Genomic DNA, 23,374 nt, shown 5'->3' on the forward strand with positions numbered 1-23,374 from the left:
AGCTTTGGAATAATTATTTTGTAGATAAGTCGTTCTAGTAGCTTAAACGTTACCGATAGTAGGGCTATTGGTCTCTAGTTCTTAGGCTTGTTACGATTTGGCATACCTGGTTTTAATATGACAATGACCTTCGAGCGTTTGAGTTCCTATGGTATGGTACCGGACTTCATAATGTTTGTGAAAAAGTGGGCTGTCCATTCTCTAGCATATTGGCCGCTGTTAATTAAGAATGCGGGATCAATAACCGACCAGGTAGAAGAAGTAGAGGTAGAACACCTACCCTAGACAGATCACGTCAAAAGAATTAGCTGTGAATTAGCTGCAGGAAACTCAAATCCTACTGAACTGGAAGAAATTAGGGGAGGCCTATGTTTTCGGACGCAGCGTGATGAACCGATCTGTATACAAAAACCATCCTCCGCCGTATAAAGACATATGTTTATAAAGCTATTGATGATGTTATTGATGCAAAATAACATTTCATATTAAATGCATTAAACAAAGTAGTAGATCAAATTAAGTACCAACTTCATTGGTAGAACGATTTGAACAATCCGATGATTTTTTGAATAACTGGGGTTCTTAAATTTATATTTTGGGAAATTATATCTTTCAAAAACGTAATTTCTGAAAATGTTAATCGTCTTTTACAGATTCTGAATTTTATAAAAATTGACGACCTACATATTGTAGGGTGATTAATTAGTGGGGTAAAGCTCCGTAGATCCGTTATAGTAAAAGATAGCAATAAAAGTGAATAACAAAAATTGTAGCTAGCTTTGAGCTTCACATTTCAAAATTAATTAGAATGTTACAGGGTGTTCGGTAACATAGTGGCAGATCAAACTTATGTTTTTTTTAATTAAACATCCTGTATTTTATTTTATATTAGAAATCTTCTTAACTTCTCCATTACAAAAATATATATAAGGTTATATTATACTTATACATGGTATTTACAAAGTTATAACCAATTTTATATGAAAATAGTAACAAATTCAACTCAATGTATAAATAAAAATACGCACAAAAGCAATGTATTTATTTTTTTATTTATTGTCAGAATTTTTATAAATGATTGATATTGCCAATTTTCTTTATATTGAATACAGGGTGAGTCAAAACGCAAGTACGTACATTATTTTCTCAGTAATTTGTAAGTTCATTTCAAAATACACTTTGTACTCTATTTTTCATCTCATCTCTTGTTGTTGGAGGCATTTTATAACCTTCATTCTTAAAGTAACCCCAAAAAAATCCGTCCAGTTTATTAAATTCTAGTAATCTGGGTGGCCACGCTACTGGTCCATTGACAAATGAAAATATCCCGAAAACTAATAAATTTAGACATAGGGAACGTTGTATACAAATTAAAGTACGGTAATGGTACTTTTCAATATGGATATAAAAGAGAGGGTGTTCCATTTAAAATTACTGAGAAAATAATGTACTTGCGTTTTAACTCACCCTGTATTATATATAAAGCAAATTAGGAATATCATTCATTTTTAAAAAGTTTGACAATAAATAAAAAAATATGGCATTAATAAACCATTGCCGTTGTGTTTATTTTTATTTATACAGTGAGATGAACTTGTTACGATTCTCATATAAAATTGGTTATAACTTTGTAAATACCCTGTATAACATACCAAATCTTTATATTTTTGTGATGAAGAAGTTAACAGAATCTCGAATATAAAATAAAATAGAGGTGTTCCATTAAAAAAAAAATCATAAGTTTGGTCTGCCACTATGTTATCGAACACCCTGTAACATTCTAATGAATTTTGTAATATGAAGCTCAAAGGTGGCTACAATTTTTGTTATTAACCTTTATCACACTCTATTACTATAACGGATCTAAGGAGCTTTACCTCACTAATCAATCACCCTGTATATACAATTATGCCAAATATGTGGACAACTGTAAGGATACTGTTAACAATTCCTTAGGTAAAACCGTTGTAACTTGGAACGTAGTTTCATAAATTGAAACTAACTTAAACATAATATTTAAGACAAACGATGACAAATGAACGATTAAATAGCTTGGCAATTTTGTCAATAGAAAATGAAATTGCAATAAATATAAATATGACCGAAAACATACAAAAATGTAGAAAAAATAAGCTTTAATTATTGTTGTGAAACATATTTACTTTTATGTTTATTTTTTTTAATTTGCAGTAAATTTGTATATTCTTGTATGAAAGGGCACCAAATTTTGTTTTGTGCGGTTCAAAACCCTAGAACCGGCCCTGCTTATTTGTAAACAAATAAATAATATTTCGAATATTTACAAACAATTACAATAATATAAATATTAAATCAACGACATCTCGTAAACTATTGTGTTAAAATCTGTAGGCGGGAAGAGGTCGAGGTTAAGAAATTTTCGTAACAAAAAAAAATTGCTCAATTTCAATTCCTTATACAGTTTTTATACATATAGAATGTTAATTAGCAATCACGTTTTAATATCCATAATACTAGTGCTCTAATTTGAATATTACACGTGAGGTAATAGGGGCATAGTGACTTTTAATTAATGTACAACCTTCATCGCGTTTTAGTAATTGCTAAATGCGTTATTAAAACGCACTACATATAAACGTATAAAGAGATAAAAATTATTACTAAAGATTTAATAGTTATTTATGATATAAGTGTTAAAAATACAATTTTAAGACACGCATGTGAAGGTTTGCAGAATGAGCGAAGCGAATTCTGCAATTCACATGAGTGCCTTAAAAATGTAATTTTAACACGTAGGTATACCATACAATATTTTTCCTACAAACGTCTTACATATCAACAATTATAATTTATTCATTCTCAATTACAGGACAATACCTACAAAAACTTTTACTTGAACTTGACTGACATTCCATTTTTATATTTTTCTTGTCATTACATCAACTATTAATGCTTTAAAATACCATTTTTAACGCTCCTATGGAGTGCTAAAAGTTGCATTTTTAACACGTTTGTAGAAAAACAAAATTATGTATTAGTCCAGAGAAATAAGATTTTTCTCGTGACACATCCCCCTCCAGGCCGAAACCAAATTTTTTGAGTAGTAAGGACATCTATATTATTAACCTATATGTTTCCTGCAGCCGATTTTGATGATATACATAGTTATAAACAAATGAAGATCAAAAAACGCTAAATTTTCGCTTTTTTCGTCTATTACCAAAAAGTTAAGCACTTTAAACAAATTTGAGTGTAAGAAACTCATAAATCGTATAAAAAACTTCAATATGGCGTTCGCTGAATATGTCCATCCCTATTGGTTGCTTAGAAAATTGCAAAATAAATCATAAATTTTGAGTTTTTAAAAATATTCATAACTTATGTAAAAATTAACTTAGAACCTTCTTATTACACGGAATGCTGATACTTCCTGTACTTAAATTATATTTTAAATTTCAAAGCAATTGGTCAAATAGTTTAAAAGTTATTTAATTTGTTTATCCCAAATTCATTTTTTTTGCAACACTACAAGTCAGAACATTATGAGGCTACAATCATACTTCGGACAGTTTATGAAAGAAGAACATTTATACTATTATCATTATTAAAAGTAAATGACAAAAAATAATTTTAAACAGTGTAAAATTATTTTGAAAAAACATGTCGATTTTTTGCTTACTTATAAACAATTAGAATAACTTTTTAACCGTTACCTGTAGAAAAAATATTTTTTCATATTTAGAAAGACTGAATTTTTATACACATTTAGAAAGAAAAACAACTGTCATAGGATAATTAGAGACAAAGTTAGCCCCCCCATTTATTTAATTCACATGTTTTTGCAAAATAATTTTGCAATATTTATAATTATTTTTTGTAATTTTTTTTTAATTAAATTAATACTGTAAATTTCCTTCTTCCATAAACTATCCAAAGTATTACTGTAGCTTCATCATTTTCTGACTTACAATGTTACAAAAAAAATAAATTTGGGATAAACAAATTAAATTACTTTTAAACTATTTGACCAATTTCTTCGAAATTTAGGGTATGAATTAAGCACCATAAGTCTCAGCATTCCGTTTAATAAGAAGGTTCTAAGTTAATTTTTACATAAGTTATAAATATTTATAAAAACTCAAAATTTATGATTTATTTTGCAATTTTTTAAGCAACCAATAAGGATAGACATATTAAGCAGACGCCATATTGAAGTTTTTAATACCGTTTATGAGTTTCTTACTCTCAAATTGGTTTAAAATGCCTATTTTCTTAGTAATAGACGAAAAAAGTGAAAATTTACCGTTTTTTGATCTTCATTTGTTTATAACTATGTATATCATCAAAATCGGCTGCAGGAAATATATAGGTTATTATTATAGATGTCCATATTACTCAAAAAATTTGGTTTCGGCCTGGAGGGAGTTGTGTCACCAACAGGCTATTTTTTTTCCTTATTTCTCTGAACTATATGACAAGATCAAAAATAGAGCTGGAAAAATAAATTAGGAGCCAAGTACTTTGAACTCTACACAAATGAAGATAAGAATAAATATCAGAAATGACAGAATGCACAGCAAATAAATAAAATAAAAATAAATAAAAACAACGAATACAGCTTTGAAGAGGTTAACCAATTTGAATACCTGGAAGTGGCAGTAACAAATAAGGATAATGGTGAAGATTAAATGGATTGACACTTTGAATAAGTTAAAGAAACTATATTATAATATGTTGCCAGCGCAAGATGTATCATAGAAATAAAGCAGCGTCAAGCAAAAGTGACATTTTTATGGGTGGGTATTACCTTCAACAGTCGACATCTGTCTTTAAAACCTAAATGCCTGAATTTGGTGAAAGATTTATGTGAGTTCTGTTCTTATTTACAGAATGAGGCTTGGATATTTTCTCAATCATGAGTGAAAAATCCGGAGGCATTTGGAATATGGTGCTCGAAATTTATGAAAAAATTTCTTAGGTTGAGCAAATGACTGGCATCAAAATTCTTAGAAAAATGGAAAGTGAGTGTGGAATTTTGAACAGAATTAAAACACGCAAGCTGGAATTTCTCAGTCACGTTAGGACAAAACAGCGATACTGCTTCAGTTTATTTTACAAGGAAAAGTTTACAGTAAAAGGTATCAGGAATATCACGAATATCAACTTCGAATATCGACTTCAAAATATAAGCACTTAGTCTATTATAAAATATACAGAATTGTGATTTGGATTCCACCGATAATCGATTTCTACAAAAAAGAGTGTACCCAACAAGAATGTAATAATATGTACTTGAGCATGGAATTCTGAAAAAATCCATGGGATAACAAAATTATCTGGATATATTCTCTGATCAGGAGCAAAATGAAGTTATGGTTATACAGGAACCAGATGAAGTTCTGGATGCAAGTAAAACCACCAAACCCAACATTGACCGTTTTATTAACACTAAACCGGTTTAAATGACTTGAAGCGTGAGGACCTCTGGCTTTTACTAGCTTTGATCGCGCTGTACATCCTGGGTATACCCAGAGGGAGAACGCCTGCGCATTACAAAATCGAGCGTTCGCGGAGTTAAAATCTTTCCCTCTGAACACCCTCCGGATTTTTAATTCGGTGTTCGCGCAGTACAGAAAAAAGATCCTGAACGTGTCCGGGATACGCTCTCGACGTTCGAGGATTTTGTTTCGGATTTTAAGTTCGCACAGGCGCACAAAATATTTGGGAAGAATTTCTTGACTTGACATTCTGTTCTTACTCCTTCCAATTCTTAACCTAAAATATTGTTTTGTTAAACAACTTGTAGACGTAGATTCTGGTTTTTAAAGTTTTAAAATTATGTAAAGTGTTGTCGTGTTATCATTTAAATATTCTTCAAACAAATTTTAATATTTTTTATATTAAAGCTTTTTTAGTTGTGTTTGTCAATGATTTCCATTAGTATGTTTATAAATCAGTTGGTACCTTTTCTAGTATTATTTTCATTCGATATTCGATAATTATCTATTACGGTAGTATGTATTACAATAAATTGTACTCTGTTTTTACTTAATTTCTTCTATCTAGATGAGCTTATAAGTACCTACATATTCATGTGGTTTATTTTTCAGTTTAATTTATGAGTTAAATTAGTCTCTTATTGGTAGGGGAGCCCAAGCGGGGATTTTTGCAGTTACTCGAGCGCGTCAGATTATCATATGGGGAGAAACGTGGTACCCTGCAGATGTACCTCTGCCATATATTGGCTCTTAACACAGGGGAGTTCGTTTAGGGGGGCCCGAAAAAAAAAAATCTATCCTTAAAAATACTCGAAATTGTCAGATTAAGATAAGGTAAGTTAAGTACATGCAAAACAGTGTATATTTAAAAAATCTGACGATTTGAGCGGGGCGTAAGGGAATTGGTGAGTCACAAAGTTTCACAAGAAAAAGGCGAATATTTCGCGAAATGAAAGTCAGATCGAAAAATTAAAAACTACACGTTCAATATTTTTCAAAAATCTATCGAGAGATACCAAACGCGACCCCTCGCAGAGAGGGGTGGGGGGTAAATTTTAAATTTTAAATACAAATCCTGCGATATTTAGTAAAATAAACATCAGATCGAAAAACTGCAAAATACACTTATTTAATATTTTTGAAAAATATATCGAATGGTACCAAAAGCGACCCCCACGGAGGTGGGGTGGGGGGTTACTTTAAAATCTTAAATGGGTGCCCCCATTTTTTATTGAAGATTTGAATTTTCTGCATAAAAATAAGCAACTTTTATTCGAAACATTTTTTCGAATTATGGATAGATGGCGCTATATTCGGAAAAAACGATTAATGGAAATGGAAAATGAAATTAAAAAATGGCAAGCGCCCGCTAAAATGGAAAATTTTACTTAACTTTTTTTGGTTTTAGGACCTAATAACCACAACCCAATAGGTCCCCAAAGCGCTCGAGTGACTGCACATTTAGCATACTTTGCTCCCCTACCATATTGAATCTAATGAAACATAAACAACACATCAAAATTATTCTGAAACTATTTCTTGTGTCTTGTTATATTTCATTATTTTTGTGGTGTAATAAACCACAACACAATGCCACAACCTATCAAATTCAATACATATAATATCAAAATTGGAAATGATTGCTTTACTAAATTATTCCTTCCTTCAGATAATGTTCAACCCCCAGGAAGTTAAAGGTAATTTTTATATCTAAATATCAAGCTGCCATTTCCAAGTGATACATAACAATCTTTTACCCTCTACAAAAATGTAAGCCGGATTTCGGCGTGGAAATACCAAATTATCAAAATAATGTGGAAATAATAAAGAAAGACGCTAATCAAATTTCCAACTTCTAAGAAAGGCATTGATGAATACAAAATTAATCCTTTGCCTGTTGCTTTTATTCTCTTTCTCTTTGTTGACATACAAATTTGTTGCATTTGCATTTTTTTGACATTGATTTCGAAATAAGAAAGGGACAACAAAAGGCTTCCTTCTCTAACCTTAATGTATGCAACCCGTCATTACATTACGAATCCGAAAATATGATTCGCGGAGCGAAAAATCCTGAGCATGTCCAGGATAAGTTTACGTTGCGCATTGGAAACTAATCCCGAACTTACTCTGAATACGTTCGATTTGTACAGCGCGAACACTGCTACTGACTACCCTCTCTCTGATCTGTTACGTGCTTTTATAAATGGCCGTGTTAAAAATATAATAAAACAAATAATGGGTATAGTTTAACTCCACATGTGGCAAGTAAATAAATGTAGGCTGCATGCAATATAAATATTTAAGAAAACTAGCGTGATTTACACGAGGCAATAAAATCTATTGTGTTTAATAGACGATATTAAACAACATACAAGTTCCAAAAAAATTATATAAACTCTTCTTGCAGTTAAATATCTAATCTTATAAAAGCCTAATGCGACAAGTCACGTAGTTTGTCGATATGTAAACATTAAATACGTTTAATACGTTTAATAAACGTTGTTTTATTTTTTTTATTTTTTTTTAGAACAGCTTCAGAATAAATGAACCAATTTAGCTAATTTCGATTTTGAAACATTTGTAGAAATCCAAGGAAGGCTTACCTAAAAGGTGAGAAAATTTTATAAGATTGCAAAGAAAATACTAAAAACAGCAATGTTATTTTCATATAAGGTTATCATAAACTCTTTTTTAGATTGAAGTCACTAAAAACTGCAGCTATTCTGCAACTGCAGACTGCAGTTGACCGCGAATGAGTTCGAATCCCAACAAGAATTTTTTTTATTTTTTGAATCTCTTAACTTTTTATCTTTAATTATTTTAAATCATATAAATGATTAAAACAATCAATCAAATTAAAATGAAATAAGTAACCAGTGTATATCTTCCACATTTACTTCATATTTTTAACATAGCCTGTTAAAACGAATACAACTTCTTATCGTTACCCAAGATAATAGTGTTGATGAATAAAATAGACTAAAATAAAATAGGTAATCTTCTTTTATTCGTCACAAAACCAGTAGTTTTATTTTTACAATATAAATAATTAATATTAAGTAATTAAACATAAATTTAAGATAATAATGTAAATAATGAATACATTGGAGACCGGTCCTGGCAAGGTATGGTTAAGTTGTACTGATATTGTACTCCTAGTTTTTAATAAAAACAAGTGGTTTTATTAAATAGTTTTTTAAAATTAAAGTGTTTATCTACTAGATACTACCCACATAACTATTTCATGTTCTTAGTAGATTCATAGAACATACTTTTCAGAAAAAGTATATACTTAGAATATGCGTAATTACCATTGCGAATGTGCAGAGCATATACTGAGTATATACTACATTACAGTACTTAAACGTTCTATGTATATACTTAGAATGTACTACCGCACTTCTTTTCAGTATATACCAAGAACATACTTTTTAGAAGATTCTAAGGAGGTGCTATAAACCTTCTATTTATATACTTAGAATGTACTATCGCACATTTTTAGTATATGGGAAGAATATTCCAAGGAAGTGCTATATACCTTCTAGTTATATACTTAGAATGTACTATCTCACATATTTTTAGTATATGGGAAGAATATTCCAATGAAGTGCTGTATACCTTCTATGTATATACTTAGAATGTACTATCGCACATTTTTAGTATATGGGAAGAATATTCCAAGGATGTGCTGTATTTCTCAGAAGTATGTTTTCAACATCACCCAATCTCATCCTAAGGTTCTACCAAAGAATACTAACACACCCACTGGGTGTGTTAGTATTCTTTGGTTCTACTAATATATTATATTTACATATTCTAATTGCATATGAGAATGTAGTTATTACATTCTACAATATTACGTAAAAAGTAAGTATAAAATATATAAACTTTATAGTTAGTTATATAGGTAGGTACCTATGTATAATAAATATTATATGGGTAAGTAGCCTATATATAAAATATAAGTAATATATTTAGTATTATTATGTGCACATCAAAATAAAAATGCTGCTTATATAATTATATAATAGCCAAATATATATAATATGTATGTAAATTACTAAAATTTATAGGTATCTATATACATTATACATACTTTTACTTACTAGGTATTTAGGAAATATTGAAGTACCAATATGAATTTATTATTTTCAAACTGCTTTTTATGTTCTTAAAAATGTGTTAGTCCTTGTAGCTAGAAATACTTGGTCCTACCTAACAGCGTAGACATAAATGCATAACTGTACTGGAAACTATTTTCATATTTTGCTCTTTTGTTACCTACCCCCTTCCCTTGTGCAGGTATAAAATGCACTGCAAGGGTCAGAAATGGCCGTTTCCGGATTCCCGAAAATTATAGGTAAAAATACTTATGGTATAAACTCAAATCAAAATGGTATATTCATTTCAACTGAAAACGAAACGAGAATTTCTCATTTTTCTTCAATAGAATTAAGTTTTAAACTTTTTACCATACAATTAAAACGGTTTAAAAAAAATGGATTAGATAGTTCAGTAGTACCTACCAAAATACATACATTTTATTAATTATTCTTAACGCGAAGTTGATAATCTATAGGTTAACATTATTCTTCTTCCTATAGTTGCATACAGTATATTCTTTTTAAGATATTTTAAAAGTATATACAAGTATGTGTTAAGCATATACTTACGCATATACTAAGAATATTCGATTAAGGTATATTCTAAGAATAAACTTTTACGAACATTCCGAGATACTACGTACCCGAATGTGCTCAGTATATTCGGTGCAAGAATATTCTTTGAGGCACATGCAAAGAACATGAAATTTAGAATGTTTTTTATGGTACATGCTATGCTTGTACTACGCATATACTAAAAAGGATATACTTCGACGAATGTTGGTAGGATATGCTTAGAACATGATGCGAACATCATTGTTATGTGGGTACTACGTAAGTCATCTATACGTAATTATTATTTTATTATTGTGAAAAGAAAACGTCAAATAAGAAATATACACCACCGTACAATCATTTTGTGAGGTTAGCTAGCATGCGGTTGGTCTGTCACTTACTAGAGTCGGAGTGAACCTTTCGCCACCGCAGCTTAAAATGACTTCACACAATGTAAACACACCTTCCGATCTAACCAGTCCAGTCAGGAGCGTCATTTGAAATTTTGATGGAAGGGCAAGCATTATATATACAATATATTTATATGCAAACATAATACAAAATTGATCTATTTTTTGCAAATTTAAGTCATTTTCAGAGTCGGGGGGGGGGGGCAAATGCCCCCCTGACCCTATCAAATGACGCCCCTGAGCCTAGTAAATCAACGTTCGAATATCACAAACAGTTATGCATCAGCCGCTTTACATTCTTTTTCGAGTAAGAGCCAAGCAATTGTATTTAGTTGTATCGATAATGCTTAACTGCAGGATTATTTAATTCCGTTGGGCACAATCATCAACCCAAAAAATATTATTTTTTTTATCTAGATTATCTCATAATAGAATGTGCATGTATTTGGCAAACGAAACCGTAGTAGATAATTTCATGACACAACAAGGCTCTATAGAAGTATTAGGCGAAGTTATAACAACACGAAGACTTGTCTCTCCAGCAGAAAGACTAGTCTTGTCTGGTGTCTGCCCGTCAATTCCTTATCAAGTATTAGTTGAAGAATTACAGAATATCGGTTTAAAGCTTATTTTCTCAATAACATTTCTGAAAATTAGCTCGACTCTTCCCAAATATAGTCACATATTGAGTTTTCGGAGACAAGTTTATATAAGCCCTATAACATCATCAATTTCAGATTCTATTCTAATAAATTTCGACCAAACACCTTACCGCATATTTTTGTCACAAGGTACACTCACCTGCTTTATTTGCAAAAATACAGGACATATATCATCCCAATGCAATAACAGTTCAGTAACGGAATCAACTCATATTTATTCAAACAATGAAGTACCAAATCAAACAGCTCCAACAAGTATATTACACAAAGTACCAAACACTCAGCAGTCATCAAGTTATCCATTATCAAATCCGAGCATATCACCTACACATACAAATCTCCATGACCAAGAAATTACTAATACTCCTTATCATAGCAACACTTTCAATCAACCTCATTCAGCGGCAATACCGTTTTCACAAACTTCGGAAGCAATATCCTCCAATCTCTCAGCACCTCTTCCATTAGATGCAACTGCAGAAAACTCTAATAAAACTGATACATCACCACAATTTTCTGAAACAACCATTTCAACCAATCTTACAACCAAAACTTCAAACTCGACTTCTGTCACTACCAATGAGTCTGCTCCAGTACTTCCAAATGTAATAAAGCCACAGCATCTAAGTGAAAACTCTAATAGAACTTGCGAAAACGCAAGTTCTTCCATCAAACGCAGTATTGGTGAGATCGATACGCCTCTTTCAGACTCAGCAATTTCATCACAAAATTTGTTTGCAAAACCCAAATCCTCTAAACCAAAAAAACCGCGCTCATCTAAAGTCCCATCTACACGGGAAACTCTTGAAAATTATATTGATAATGATACCCCACCATTCGTTTCAAATTACCACCAATTATCCTTACTGATTGATAATGTCCAAGGCTCCCCCGACACTATTAGCGTCGTTAAAGAATTTACAACTGATATGGCTGGTTTACTCCATCTTTTACAAAGCAGCTATCAATATACAAATGATAGATCTACAAAAACCAAGTTAACAAAACTTCAAAAGAAACTACACATTCATTTAAGAAAAGAGAGTTCTGACTTAAACAGTGACTCTTCTGTAGACAATTGTTCAGTATCATCTAACTCCGAATCTGTTAACGACATTCAACTCGATACTTCAATGGAACATTGATGGATTTTTTCATCGTCTCCGTATGCTACAGCTTCTTTTATCTGAATATTCTCCAGATATTATTAGTCTACAGGAGACAAACTTAAAGACCGATCAGTTGTACAATTCAAAATATTTCACTTGTTTCCGCAAAGACCGTACAGATGCAAGTCGTGCAAACGGTGGTGTATCAATAGCAATCGTTTCTTCAGAAAACAATCTTCTTCTCCGTTTAACCCCAGTATGTAGCACATATTCAGCTGAACTCTACACCATATATCGTGCTGTGAAACTTATTAACGAGCTTACTCTCACAAAACCCCTGATCATAACAGATTCCCTTAGCTCTCCAAACTCATTAAACACATTTTTCCGAAACATCCTTTTGAAAAGTTGCTAAAATACCAGCTGTCCCAAGCTCATGAACATGGAAGAAGCGTCCAATTTGTATGGGTTCCCTTACACGTCGGAATAACAGGAAATGAAAAAGCTGACAGGACTGCACGAGAGGCAATTTTAAGTGATTTTTCGGAGCCGATAGGCAAGTGTGTTTCCAGTGACTTAAAAGCTTATTTTAAAAATAAAGTGTTGTGTTTGTGGCGAAATAAGTGGTCTCAAAATAATTCTAAGCTGAATAAAATGAAAAATAATGTGTCTCAGTGGATTCCATCGTCGCGCAATAGACGAGAACAAATTAGGGTTGCGCGTTTACGTCTTGGACATATCAGGTTAATGCACTCTTACCTTTTCACAAAGAATAATCCACCTATATGTGATCAGTGTAACGTTCGATTAACAATCGAACACTTTTTAATAAGTTGTAGTAAATATGACCAAGAAAGACAGCGCTACAATATTCCAAACGCTCTACCAGAGGCTCTAGGTCAAAACTGTTCCTATGACAATATAATGTTGTTCTGAAGCTATTTTCTTGTGGCATTTTTATAATCAAGTATATTCAAATGGGAAATAAGCCACAATTTTACCTAAAAATGATTTTATTAACGTTTCGACGCCCAAGTCGGGTGTCGTTGTCAAAATACAAAATAAACAATGTTACTAAATAAACAAAAATGTTGTTGCTTGGTAAAAAATTCTTCTAATAATTTATTTAATCTGACTCATTTATATCGGCAATTCAGACATGTATTATACATTTTAAAGTAGACGACTTTAAAACGACTTGGGCGTCGAAACGTTAATAAAATCATTTTTAGGTAAAATTGTGGCTTATTTCCAATTTGAATATACTTGATTATGACAATATAGTTAATTATTATCTAAGATCCATACACATTTTGTACAATCTGTAGTTGTTTACTTTTGTTATTTATATTTTGTTCCGTCGCTAATAACCTTTTGATGGATGCGACTTCTTTTTCTAATAAAAAAAATGAATACATTCTATATTATATTTATCACATTAGGTCATAGAAAGTGACAAAATCGGCTATTTCGAAATAGTTGCCATGTACCTACGATAACATTGGGCAGTTTAATATCCCTATATACCAACGATTTATCCCTCTTTACCACATGCCGTCATTTGTCACGAGTCAGAAAAAACTTGAGGGAGTCAGAAAAAATTGGAGGGTGTCAGAAGAAATTGAAGGGTGCCAGAAAAATAGAAAGGACTCAGAAAAAAATAGGAGGGGTCAGAAAAGTTTAGAGAAAGTCAGGAAAAATTGGAGAGGGATACGATAAAACGGGAGAAAGTAAAAAGAATTGAGTTCAGTGACTGTAGGGGGCAATTGGTTGTATCCCCCGTACATGGCGACGGGTAAAATCACTAGTTTTTTTTATAAAATAAACTAAAAAATTATACTTACAATTATTGGCAAATGATAAAAGAGGTAACAGACAATCAGAACTGGATGGATAGTCTCCAAACCAGTCCTATTTTGTTCAAGCTCCTGTCTTTCCCGAAGACTTCTTTCCAAACATGGTCTCTTAGAGTTAGTAGAACTCACTGTGGTGGACAAATCGGAATTCCAGTTAATATCCCTATTTCCGCAATATTCGTTCTGGTAAAAATTATTGCCATCAGCATTTTGCCCCCTTTGTATGGTATAAGTATCGTAGTAATTCTTGTTATCATCATTAAGGGTGTTCCCTAAGCTTAAATCACTTAGATCTGAATTGGACTTTTTGATATATTCAAAGTTAATATCCTTACATTTATAGAAGTTGTAGCAGATTATAACAAAGCTGGTAAATGATATCACAGATAGGAAGATGTGTAATACTAAGATGAAGATGTTGAATTTAATATCTAAGTTAAAAGGCATAAACTTGCATTCGAATAAAGAGTGTGGCAGAGATTTGAACAGAGTCTCTCTGTCCGTTTGAGCTAATATGGCTGCTACCCCTACGCATGCGCAGAGCGTGGTCAAACAAAAGAGATGGTAGACTATATGAGTGGGGGTAAGGAATAACCTAACATTCTGATTCTTTCTGTATAATTTTACGGAGAACAGACCGACTATGGCTATCGTAGTTAAAGAACTAGCTTGGAAGGTGTGAATGGAATTGAAGACCCAGACAATCACACTGCAGTATTCTAGAACAAAGAGGCTGGGATCAGCTAAAGTGTTGATTAGAATATAGCAGAGTATACTGAGATTTCTGATAATCGAGAGAACTAGAATGCAGACGATGGGGATGTCGTACGGGCCCCACTTTTTACGATTCTTATGGAAAATTACGACGGTCCAGATAAGTAAGATGGTTATGGTGGGAAGAGCGATAGTGGTGATCAGTTGTTCGGTGCTGTACTGGATCATTTTAAGGATGAGTCTGAAACAAAAAATAATATTAAAAGACAATTCTAAAGTTCACATCTAGGCAAATGTTATATATTTTTAAAACTATTTCCAAAATTGTAAGGAATTTCATTTCGAATTTTTCTACCTTTGTAAACACTTTTTCTTGTTACAAATTTTTTACCGCGTCTTCTATATCGATTTTTTATCTAATCGCATTACTGCTTAACTAGCATATTATTCAATAAAATTACAATAAATTAAAACAATTTTTTGATTGCTGGAAATTTTTCTTATTGATTTTAAAATTTTTTGCCCCTCCATTCTACTAAATAAGCCCTTTCTTTAATTATATTAATAGAATATTATGCATCTACAAAAATGTATCTCAAAATTTTGTGGTATATACATATGTAGTTGACAGGGATAATTGTTTCTATTTTCTGTCAATAAAAAAAGATAGCACCTTTGTAGCTTTGCTTGCTCCATAGTACGATAGACTGACTAGGCATGTAGGAAAAAAGAACTACAGCCTATCACCGTCAGTCGGATAGAATGGTAGAGCGAATGAATACTACAGTTGGCAAATATTTGGTAAAAATGGTGTCCAATTTGGACGAGAGATGCAATCTACAGTTTGGATGTGATACCTTATGATCTAGAGTTTGGATGTCACAGATTTTCATTACAGTGTACAGTTAGCCAGATATAGCTGTTTAAAACCTCTATTTACCAGCAAACACCCCCTTACTCCCCAGCAAACACCCCCAGCAAAGGGCTTATTCAAGCCCTTTAAACCCGCCCCAATTAAAATCTAAGGCATCTTACGGAATTTAATTTACACAGTCTTATAGCTCTTTAAAAATCCTACAAAATCATTTTTGAGGGGTCTCATTACTGGGAGGGTATCAAAGTTGATTTCCTACGAAGGTAATTAAATCCATTTACTAAGGATGAAAATCAGTACACAGTGAGATATAATATTTTTCCAAAAGTAGGCATTTTAAATAGGTCAAACTCCTTGAGTGTATTGATCATATAAAAATAAAAGGAACTACAGAAAGGTGAAGACCAATTTTGAATTAGGAAGGTAGTTAGGGGGTTGTTTTCACTGATATTTTCGTAGAGAAAAGCAGGTACCGACATTTTTTTTATTAAAGTCGCTTAATTTTCATGCTAGAAACTTTTTATTATTTTTTTGAAAGGCCTAATTGTATACTTGAAAATATATTTTTTAAGTTTTCCTCGAAAAATGCAAATTTTTCCCATTATTTGGCTTTGAATATTTCAAATTATGCATTTGACGAAAAAAGCTAACCTTTAACATGCCGTACCTCGGTTTTTATTGGTCTTAAAGATATTATTGGAAAAGAATTTGGTTTGTGTTACTAGAAGATACAATTTTGATATCTACAGTTTTTTTGATTAAGTGCATATTTTTCGAGGTATTCTCAAAAAAATCTCTAAAAAAGTCGATTTTTTCGTCGAAAAACTGTTATTTTCAAGCGCGAATAACTCGAAAAATATTAGTTTTACGAAGAAAATGTAAAATCATTTTTTTCTTAGAATCAACTTTTCCATCGAATTACATGGTTAAAATGTAATTAAAAATTCCCACCTCCAAGGTTTTAGCGTATGATAGCGGCATGATATAGAAAATGATCCTTGGACTATTCCCTACCTTCTGTGAAAATTTCAAGTAAATCCATGCTGGACGAAAAAATTGCGAGCCAAAATGCTTAATTTCCTCAATCGACTATTGGGGCCGACCGACCGGCTCTGTCCCGTCATACAGCTGACCGACTATAATAACTTTTATTTATATTTAATTTAGAATGTGTGTACTGATTTTCAGCCTTAGTAAATGGAAATAATTACCTTCGTAGGAAAGCAACTTTGATACCCTCTCAGTAACCCCTGTTCTACGTTTCGCTTGACCGACCGCAGTATGTTTCTCTACACACTCACAGTAATCAACTGTGAAAAATCTAGCTTTAGTGAAGTCTAATAGATTTTTCAGCGCTGCCTCTCTGTCTATTAGAGGCTTCGATGGAAGTTCCAGTACAATTGAATATGTATATAAATAGTTAAATTAAAATCTTAGTATGTATTAGTCTCTAATATAACTTTATTTGTTCTTGCCCATTCGGATTATTTGATATCGAATTTCCTAAGGGTTATCTGAGTAATGTAATTGTTTCTCAAATATTGTAATATGGTATTATTTTTTGTCTATTTAATGTTGTCACATGACGACTTCAACTCAGAAAACTAGAGCAATAGTAATCAGTAAAGAACCAATAAGATGTAAATTGGAAGTCTACCATTGAACAATCAACATTTTTTTTTATAATGGACGAAGAAAAAAATAGTATATTAAGTACGGAGAACGGTAAGGGTTTTATACCGATCGAAGACAATTGTTTGGAGGAGGAGCGGAGCGACGACTCCAATTATTGTCTGAGATCGGTTACCCTTAACGTTCGACATGCTTATAACGTTTTTTTGCACGATTGATACCATTATAAATTATAAAATTAAACATTTTCGTCATATTGACTAGTTTCATTCATTTTATCAAGATAGATACTTTGGTTGTTAGGTAGTAACTAGGGTGCATAGCAACAATGGAGAATTGAGTTTTTATTTAGTTGTCAATAATTTTAAGTACAATTTTGATTATTATAAATTAAAATATGAGCGAAAGTGAATTTGAAGAAATTGAACGGGCTTGGGAAGAAGGGTGTTCCGCAATTATTCCCGAAAAATCCAAAATCCGTTATCAAAATACCTACCAAAGTTTTAAAAAATGGTGCGAAGGCAAGAATTTAAGAATCGAAGAAAAGACTCTATTGGCATATTTCGTTCAAAGACATATGCAGTTGAAAGCTCCTGAAAGCCTCTGGGCAGAATATTCAATGATTAAATCCACCGTTTTTCTTTATGATGGCATATATATTTCCAAGTTTTCAACTTTGATCGCGTATTTGAAGAGAAAAAATGTTGGCTATAGGCCCAAGAAAGCGAGCATTTTTACACGGGAGCAATTTGAAAAATTTCTGATGGAAGCACCGGATGAAGAATTTCTAGTTCACAAGGTAATATAAGCTAGTTTAGGTAAAAGAAATACTCTAATGAAGATTTTTTCATAATTTGTAGGTCGCAATGATATTGGGAATATCTGGTGCCTGTAGAAGAGAAGAATTGTATAATATTACTATGAATGACATCCAACAAACCGATGGTTTAATGATTGTAAAAGTACCCAATACAAAAACGAACATCCAGCGTATTTTTACAGTCGTTAATAAAGCAGACGATAAAATTCCATATTTAGAAATTCTGCAAAAGTCTATAAAACTTCGTCCGTTACAAGTAAAATCAAATCATTTGTTCTAAAGATACGCCAAAGGAAAATGTTGTGCTCAAGTAATAGGGAAAGGGACAATAGGGGGTTGGCCTTCTCAAATTGCCAAATTCTTAAATTTTCCTAATCCCGAGAACTATACTGGCCATTCGTTCAGGAGGACATCAGCAACGCTTTTGGCTAATAAAGGTGTTGATGTCCTCGGATTAAAGCGTCATGGAGGTTGGCGTTCATCGACAGTGGCAGAAAGCTATGTAGAAGATTCTCTTCAAAATAAAATAGATTTTGCCGAAAAAATATTGTGCAATACTAGTAATACTACTAATGTATGCGATTCTGCAGGAGTTTCTGTTAGAAGTGAAACCACAGCCCAAACAAGTGGGATTTCATTAAATAATTTAACAAATTGTACCATAAGTTTCAATATAATAAATAATTCGTTAGTTTTCTTTATTCTTTCAAAAAATAAATTAAAATTAAGAGATTTTTTAACTCGACGGTAAGTGAATTACTTACCGTCGTGTTGGAGTACTTACCGTCGAGTTGGATTACTTACCGTCGAGTTGCTAGTAAATGTCACCTACTGACGTAAAATCTGTCACAGTAAACAGTCAAAAATGATCAATCGTGCAAAAAAGAAGTTTTTTTTATTTATATTAATTTCGTTGTGGTAATAATGTTTTGCAATAATATTCCTTTTGCTAAATTAACAGATATGGGGATACACATTCTTGAAAAACAAAGTTTAAATGCTCGCGTATGGCGTCAATGACCCAATCTTGTCAAAATTGAGTAACAATAATGAATTCCAAAATAATATGCAAAATTATTAATAATCGTATAATTTCTTTATAATACCGCTACGCCGTGATTTTTGAATAAATTATACAGAAAGATGTGCAATATTTCAGCTTAACGGTTTTGTGTAAAACTTTCGTTTGTTGTGTTAGACAACAAAGAACATATTTATACGCCGTTTCACATTTGATAATTACCTAAATTAAGAATTAAGTACTCGTATAAAAATTGCAAGTCAAGGTCTCGTATTAAAAATTTTATGAATATCTTCATCAATTATAGACACAGGCTTACTCATTACAACAGTAAATGTACGTAAAAATCCGATATATATTTTTATGAAAATTGGTGAGTAGTTAGGGGATACTTCAAGAAACAAAATTGATATGGTGCCAACTTGCACTTATACCATGGGGGTGGATGCCACCCCATCTCGTGGGTAAAAATTATTTATTAAAAATAAAATCGATGGAAAATCGATAGAGGGACAAATTCTAATTAAAATGAATTAATACTTTGAGTTATTAAAGATCAAATATTTTATTGTTTCTTGAAACGCAATGCATTTTTTAAAACGATTTTTCATAAATAACTCAAAAAGCATAAGTTTTTACAAAAACGTTGTTATTACCAAAATTGAGGCTAATAAAAATTTGAACAAATTCCTCCCTTGAAAAATCTTTTAATATTAATTTAAATTGAGTTTTAGGTAATTGAATATATATTTTTTTTTCGGCGAGTAGGTACTCAAATATAAGTACCTATTCAAGGTTAAATAACGGGAAAACGATGCATTTTGTAACATTACATACTTAATAAATACTTGTCAAAGTACTCAGAAATATCTATCAACTAAACTCCTGCAGAAATTGATAGCATCAAAATTTATGCTCCAAAATTTTTTCAAAATTTATGCTCCAAAATTATTTCCAAAAAAATGGTATTGTTGTTTTTAGAATAACTCCGTCAATTTTTATGATATCAGGTTCAACCTAAAACCACTTGAAAGATAATTTCAATTACATCGTATTTAATTTAATCTCTTCTATTTCTTATTTTTTTCCAAGGTAAATGGTTAAATGACCCCGGTTTCATAGTTCTCTCAGTAATATTTTGGGCTTTCAACTTTCTACCTCGGTTATTTTTTATCCTAAAACAATATAAAAAGCAGTAAAATATTTGTTAAACAAATAATTTAAATTTTATTCTGTGTTAAATTTTACATATATAGAGTATTTTTGGAGGATGAAATTAAAGAAAATTTGAAAAATTCTGTTTTTTTTTAAATCACATTTTGTTTTCTTCAAAAATATTCATTCTAAAACGGTCAAAATGTTTGCGGTCATTAGTTATGCTAAAGTAAAGAAAGTGTCATATAGTCGAGGAAATGAAGCATTTTGGCTCGCAATTTTTTCGCCCAGCATGGATTTACTTGAAATTTTCACAGAAGGTAGGAAATAGTCCAAGGATCATTTTCTATATCATGCGGCTGTACGCTAAAACCTTGGGGGTGGTTGCCACCCCACCTCAGGGGTGGGAATTTTTTTATTACACTTTAACCATGTAAATCGATGTAAAGACTAATTCTAAGAAAAAAATGTTTTTTACATTTTCTTCGTAAAACTAATATTTTTCGAGTTATTCGCGCTTGAAGGTAACAGTTTTTCGTCGAAAAAATCGACTTTTTTAGAGAGTTTTTTGAGAGTACCTCGAACAATATGCATTTAATCAAAAAAACTGCAGATATCAAAATTGTACCTTCTAGTAACACAAACTAAATTCTTTTACTATAATATCTTTAAGACTAATACAAACTGCGATACGGTATGTTAAAGGTTAGCTTTTTTCGTCAAATGCATAATTTGAAATATTCAAAGCCAAAAAACGGGAAAACTTTGCATTTTTCTAAGAAAACTTAAATTATCTTTTTTCAAGTATACAATTAAATCTTTCAAAGAATAATAATATAAAATTTATAACGTGAAAATGGAGCGACTTATGATCAAAAAAAGGTCGGTACCTGCTTTTCTCTACGAAAAATTCGGTGAAAATAACCCCCTAACTACCCTCCTAATTAAAAACTGGTCTTTACCGTTCTGTAATTCCTTGTATATTTGTATTGTCAATACACCCAATAAGTTTGACCTATCTAAAGAGCCTAATTTTAGAAAAATTGGAGTTTAAAAAAAATTGATTTTTTGCAATTTCGTATTTTTCACCTTTTAATTCAAAATATCTCCGAAAATGCTGGAGATACGAAAAAAATGGTAGATTAGTAAATTATAGTATATTAAGTATGGAGAACGGTAAGGGTTTCATACCGATCGAAGACAATTGTTTGGAGGAGGAGCGGGGCGACGACTCCAATTATTGTCTGAGATCGGTTACCCTTAACGTTCGACATGCTTATAACGTTTTTTGCACGATTGATACCATTATAAATTATAAAATTAAACATTTTCGTCATATTGACTAGTTTAATTCATTTTATCAAGATAGATACTTTGGTTGTTAGGTTGTAACTAGGGTGCATAACAACAATGGAGAATTGAGTTTTTATTTAGTTGTCAATTATTTTAAGTACAATTTTGATTATTATAAATTAAAATATTAGGTCTGGATCCCGCGTATGAAAAAAAAGTTGATTAATAGCAAGCTGAAAATTTGTTAATAGCTTAAGGGTTTCTAGTCGGACAAACTTTGATATATGGGAACACTGGAACAGGGGAAGTTTTAATTGTGGAACAGGTTAAAAATTTGGAACGGTCAGATCACGAAAACGGCACAGGTATTTTGTCCGACAGAACAGACTTAAACTCTCCGAACAGAGATTAAACTCTCATGCAAAAATCAGACTGCTATTTATCGCCAAATGGGCGTTTTAATGAGTGGAACATGTAGAATATGTCAAATGACAGGAATTATGACAGGTGATAAATAGCAGTCTTATTTTTGCATGAGAGTTTAATCTCTGTTCGGAGAGTTTAAGTCTGTTCTGTCGGACAAAATAAATGTGCAGTTTTCGTGGTCTGACCGTTCCAAATTTTTAACCTGTTCCACAATTAAAACTGCCCCTGTTACAGTGTTTCCATATATCAAAGTTTATTCGACTAGACACCCTTAAGCTATTAACAAATTTTCAGCTTGCTATTAATCAACTTTTTTTTCATACGCGGGATCCAGACCGAGCGAAAGTGAATTTGAAGAAATTGAACGGGCTTGGGAAGACGGGTGTTCCGCAATTATTCTAATACTAGTAATACTCCTAATGTATGCGATTCTGCAGGAGTTTCTGTTAGAAGTGAAACCACAGCCCAAACAAGTGGGATTTCATTAACAATATTAATAAATAATTCGTTAGTTTTCTTTATTCTTTCAAAAAATAAAGTAAAATTAAGAGATTTTTTAACTCGACGGTAAGTAATCCAACTCGACGGTAAGTACTCCAACTCGACGGTAAGTAATTCACTTACCGTCGAGTTAAAAAATCTCTTAATTTTACTTTATTTTTTGAAAGAATAAAGAAAACTAACGAATTATTTATTAATATTGAAACTTATGGTACAATTTGTTAAATTATTTTGCAGAATTTCTAAATATGGAATTTTATCGTCTGGTTTATTATCTCTATCTATCTATCTATCTATCAGCGAGGTTCCTACAGCCTCTGCCGCTTCTCGCATTTCGACCGCAATCGTTTTCTGTCCATCCATTCGTCTTCTTTGATGGCTCTATCTTTCATGATGTGCCGTACATTTTCTTCCCAGGCAACTGAAGGTCTTCCCCTTCTTCTTCTTTGGTGTGGTATGTAATTTAAAGCTTTCTTTGGCCATATATCTTCATTCATTCGTTTCACGTGACCATACCACACTAGTTGTCTAGTTTCAATTTTATCTACACTGGAATATACAGTATATGTCCTCCTTCTAATATCTTCATTCCTGATGTGATCTTTTTTAGATATACCACACGCTCACCTTAGATAATCCATTTCTACTACTTCTATTCTTTTCGTATCTTTTTTTTGTCATCTGCCAAACTTCTGCCCCATAAGTCATAATAGGCTCTACCAAGGTACGATAGATTGTCAATTTCGTTTCTTGCCTTATATCTTTA

At 31.8% G+C, this 23,374-nt stretch overlaps 1 protein-coding gene across 2 annotated transcripts in view; it reads right to left on the reverse strand.

Annotated features, from left to right (window-relative positions):
* LOC114336085 (uncharacterized) overlaps window positions 1-23,374 on the reverse strand; it is a 312,006-nt gene that overhangs the window by 156,694 nt on the left and 131,938 nt on the right. For both annotated transcript variants that reach the window (XM_050647154.1, XM_050647153.1), the window contains exon 2: window positions 14,161-15,127. In XM_050647154.1, coding sequence (XP_050503111.1) covers window positions 14,161-15,114 — 954 coding nt within the window. In that variant the 5' untranslated portion in view covers window positions 15,115-15,127. The remainder of the gene's footprint in view (window positions 1-14,160; window positions 15,128-23,374) is intronic.

The sequence above is a fragment of the Diabrotica virgifera genome, chromosome 3 (assembly GCF_917563875.1).
Source record: "Diabrotica virgifera virgifera chromosome 3, PGI_DIABVI_V3a".
Classification (NCBI taxonomy): domain Eukaryota; kingdom Metazoa; phylum Arthropoda; class Insecta; order Coleoptera; family Chrysomelidae; genus Diabrotica; species Diabrotica virgifera.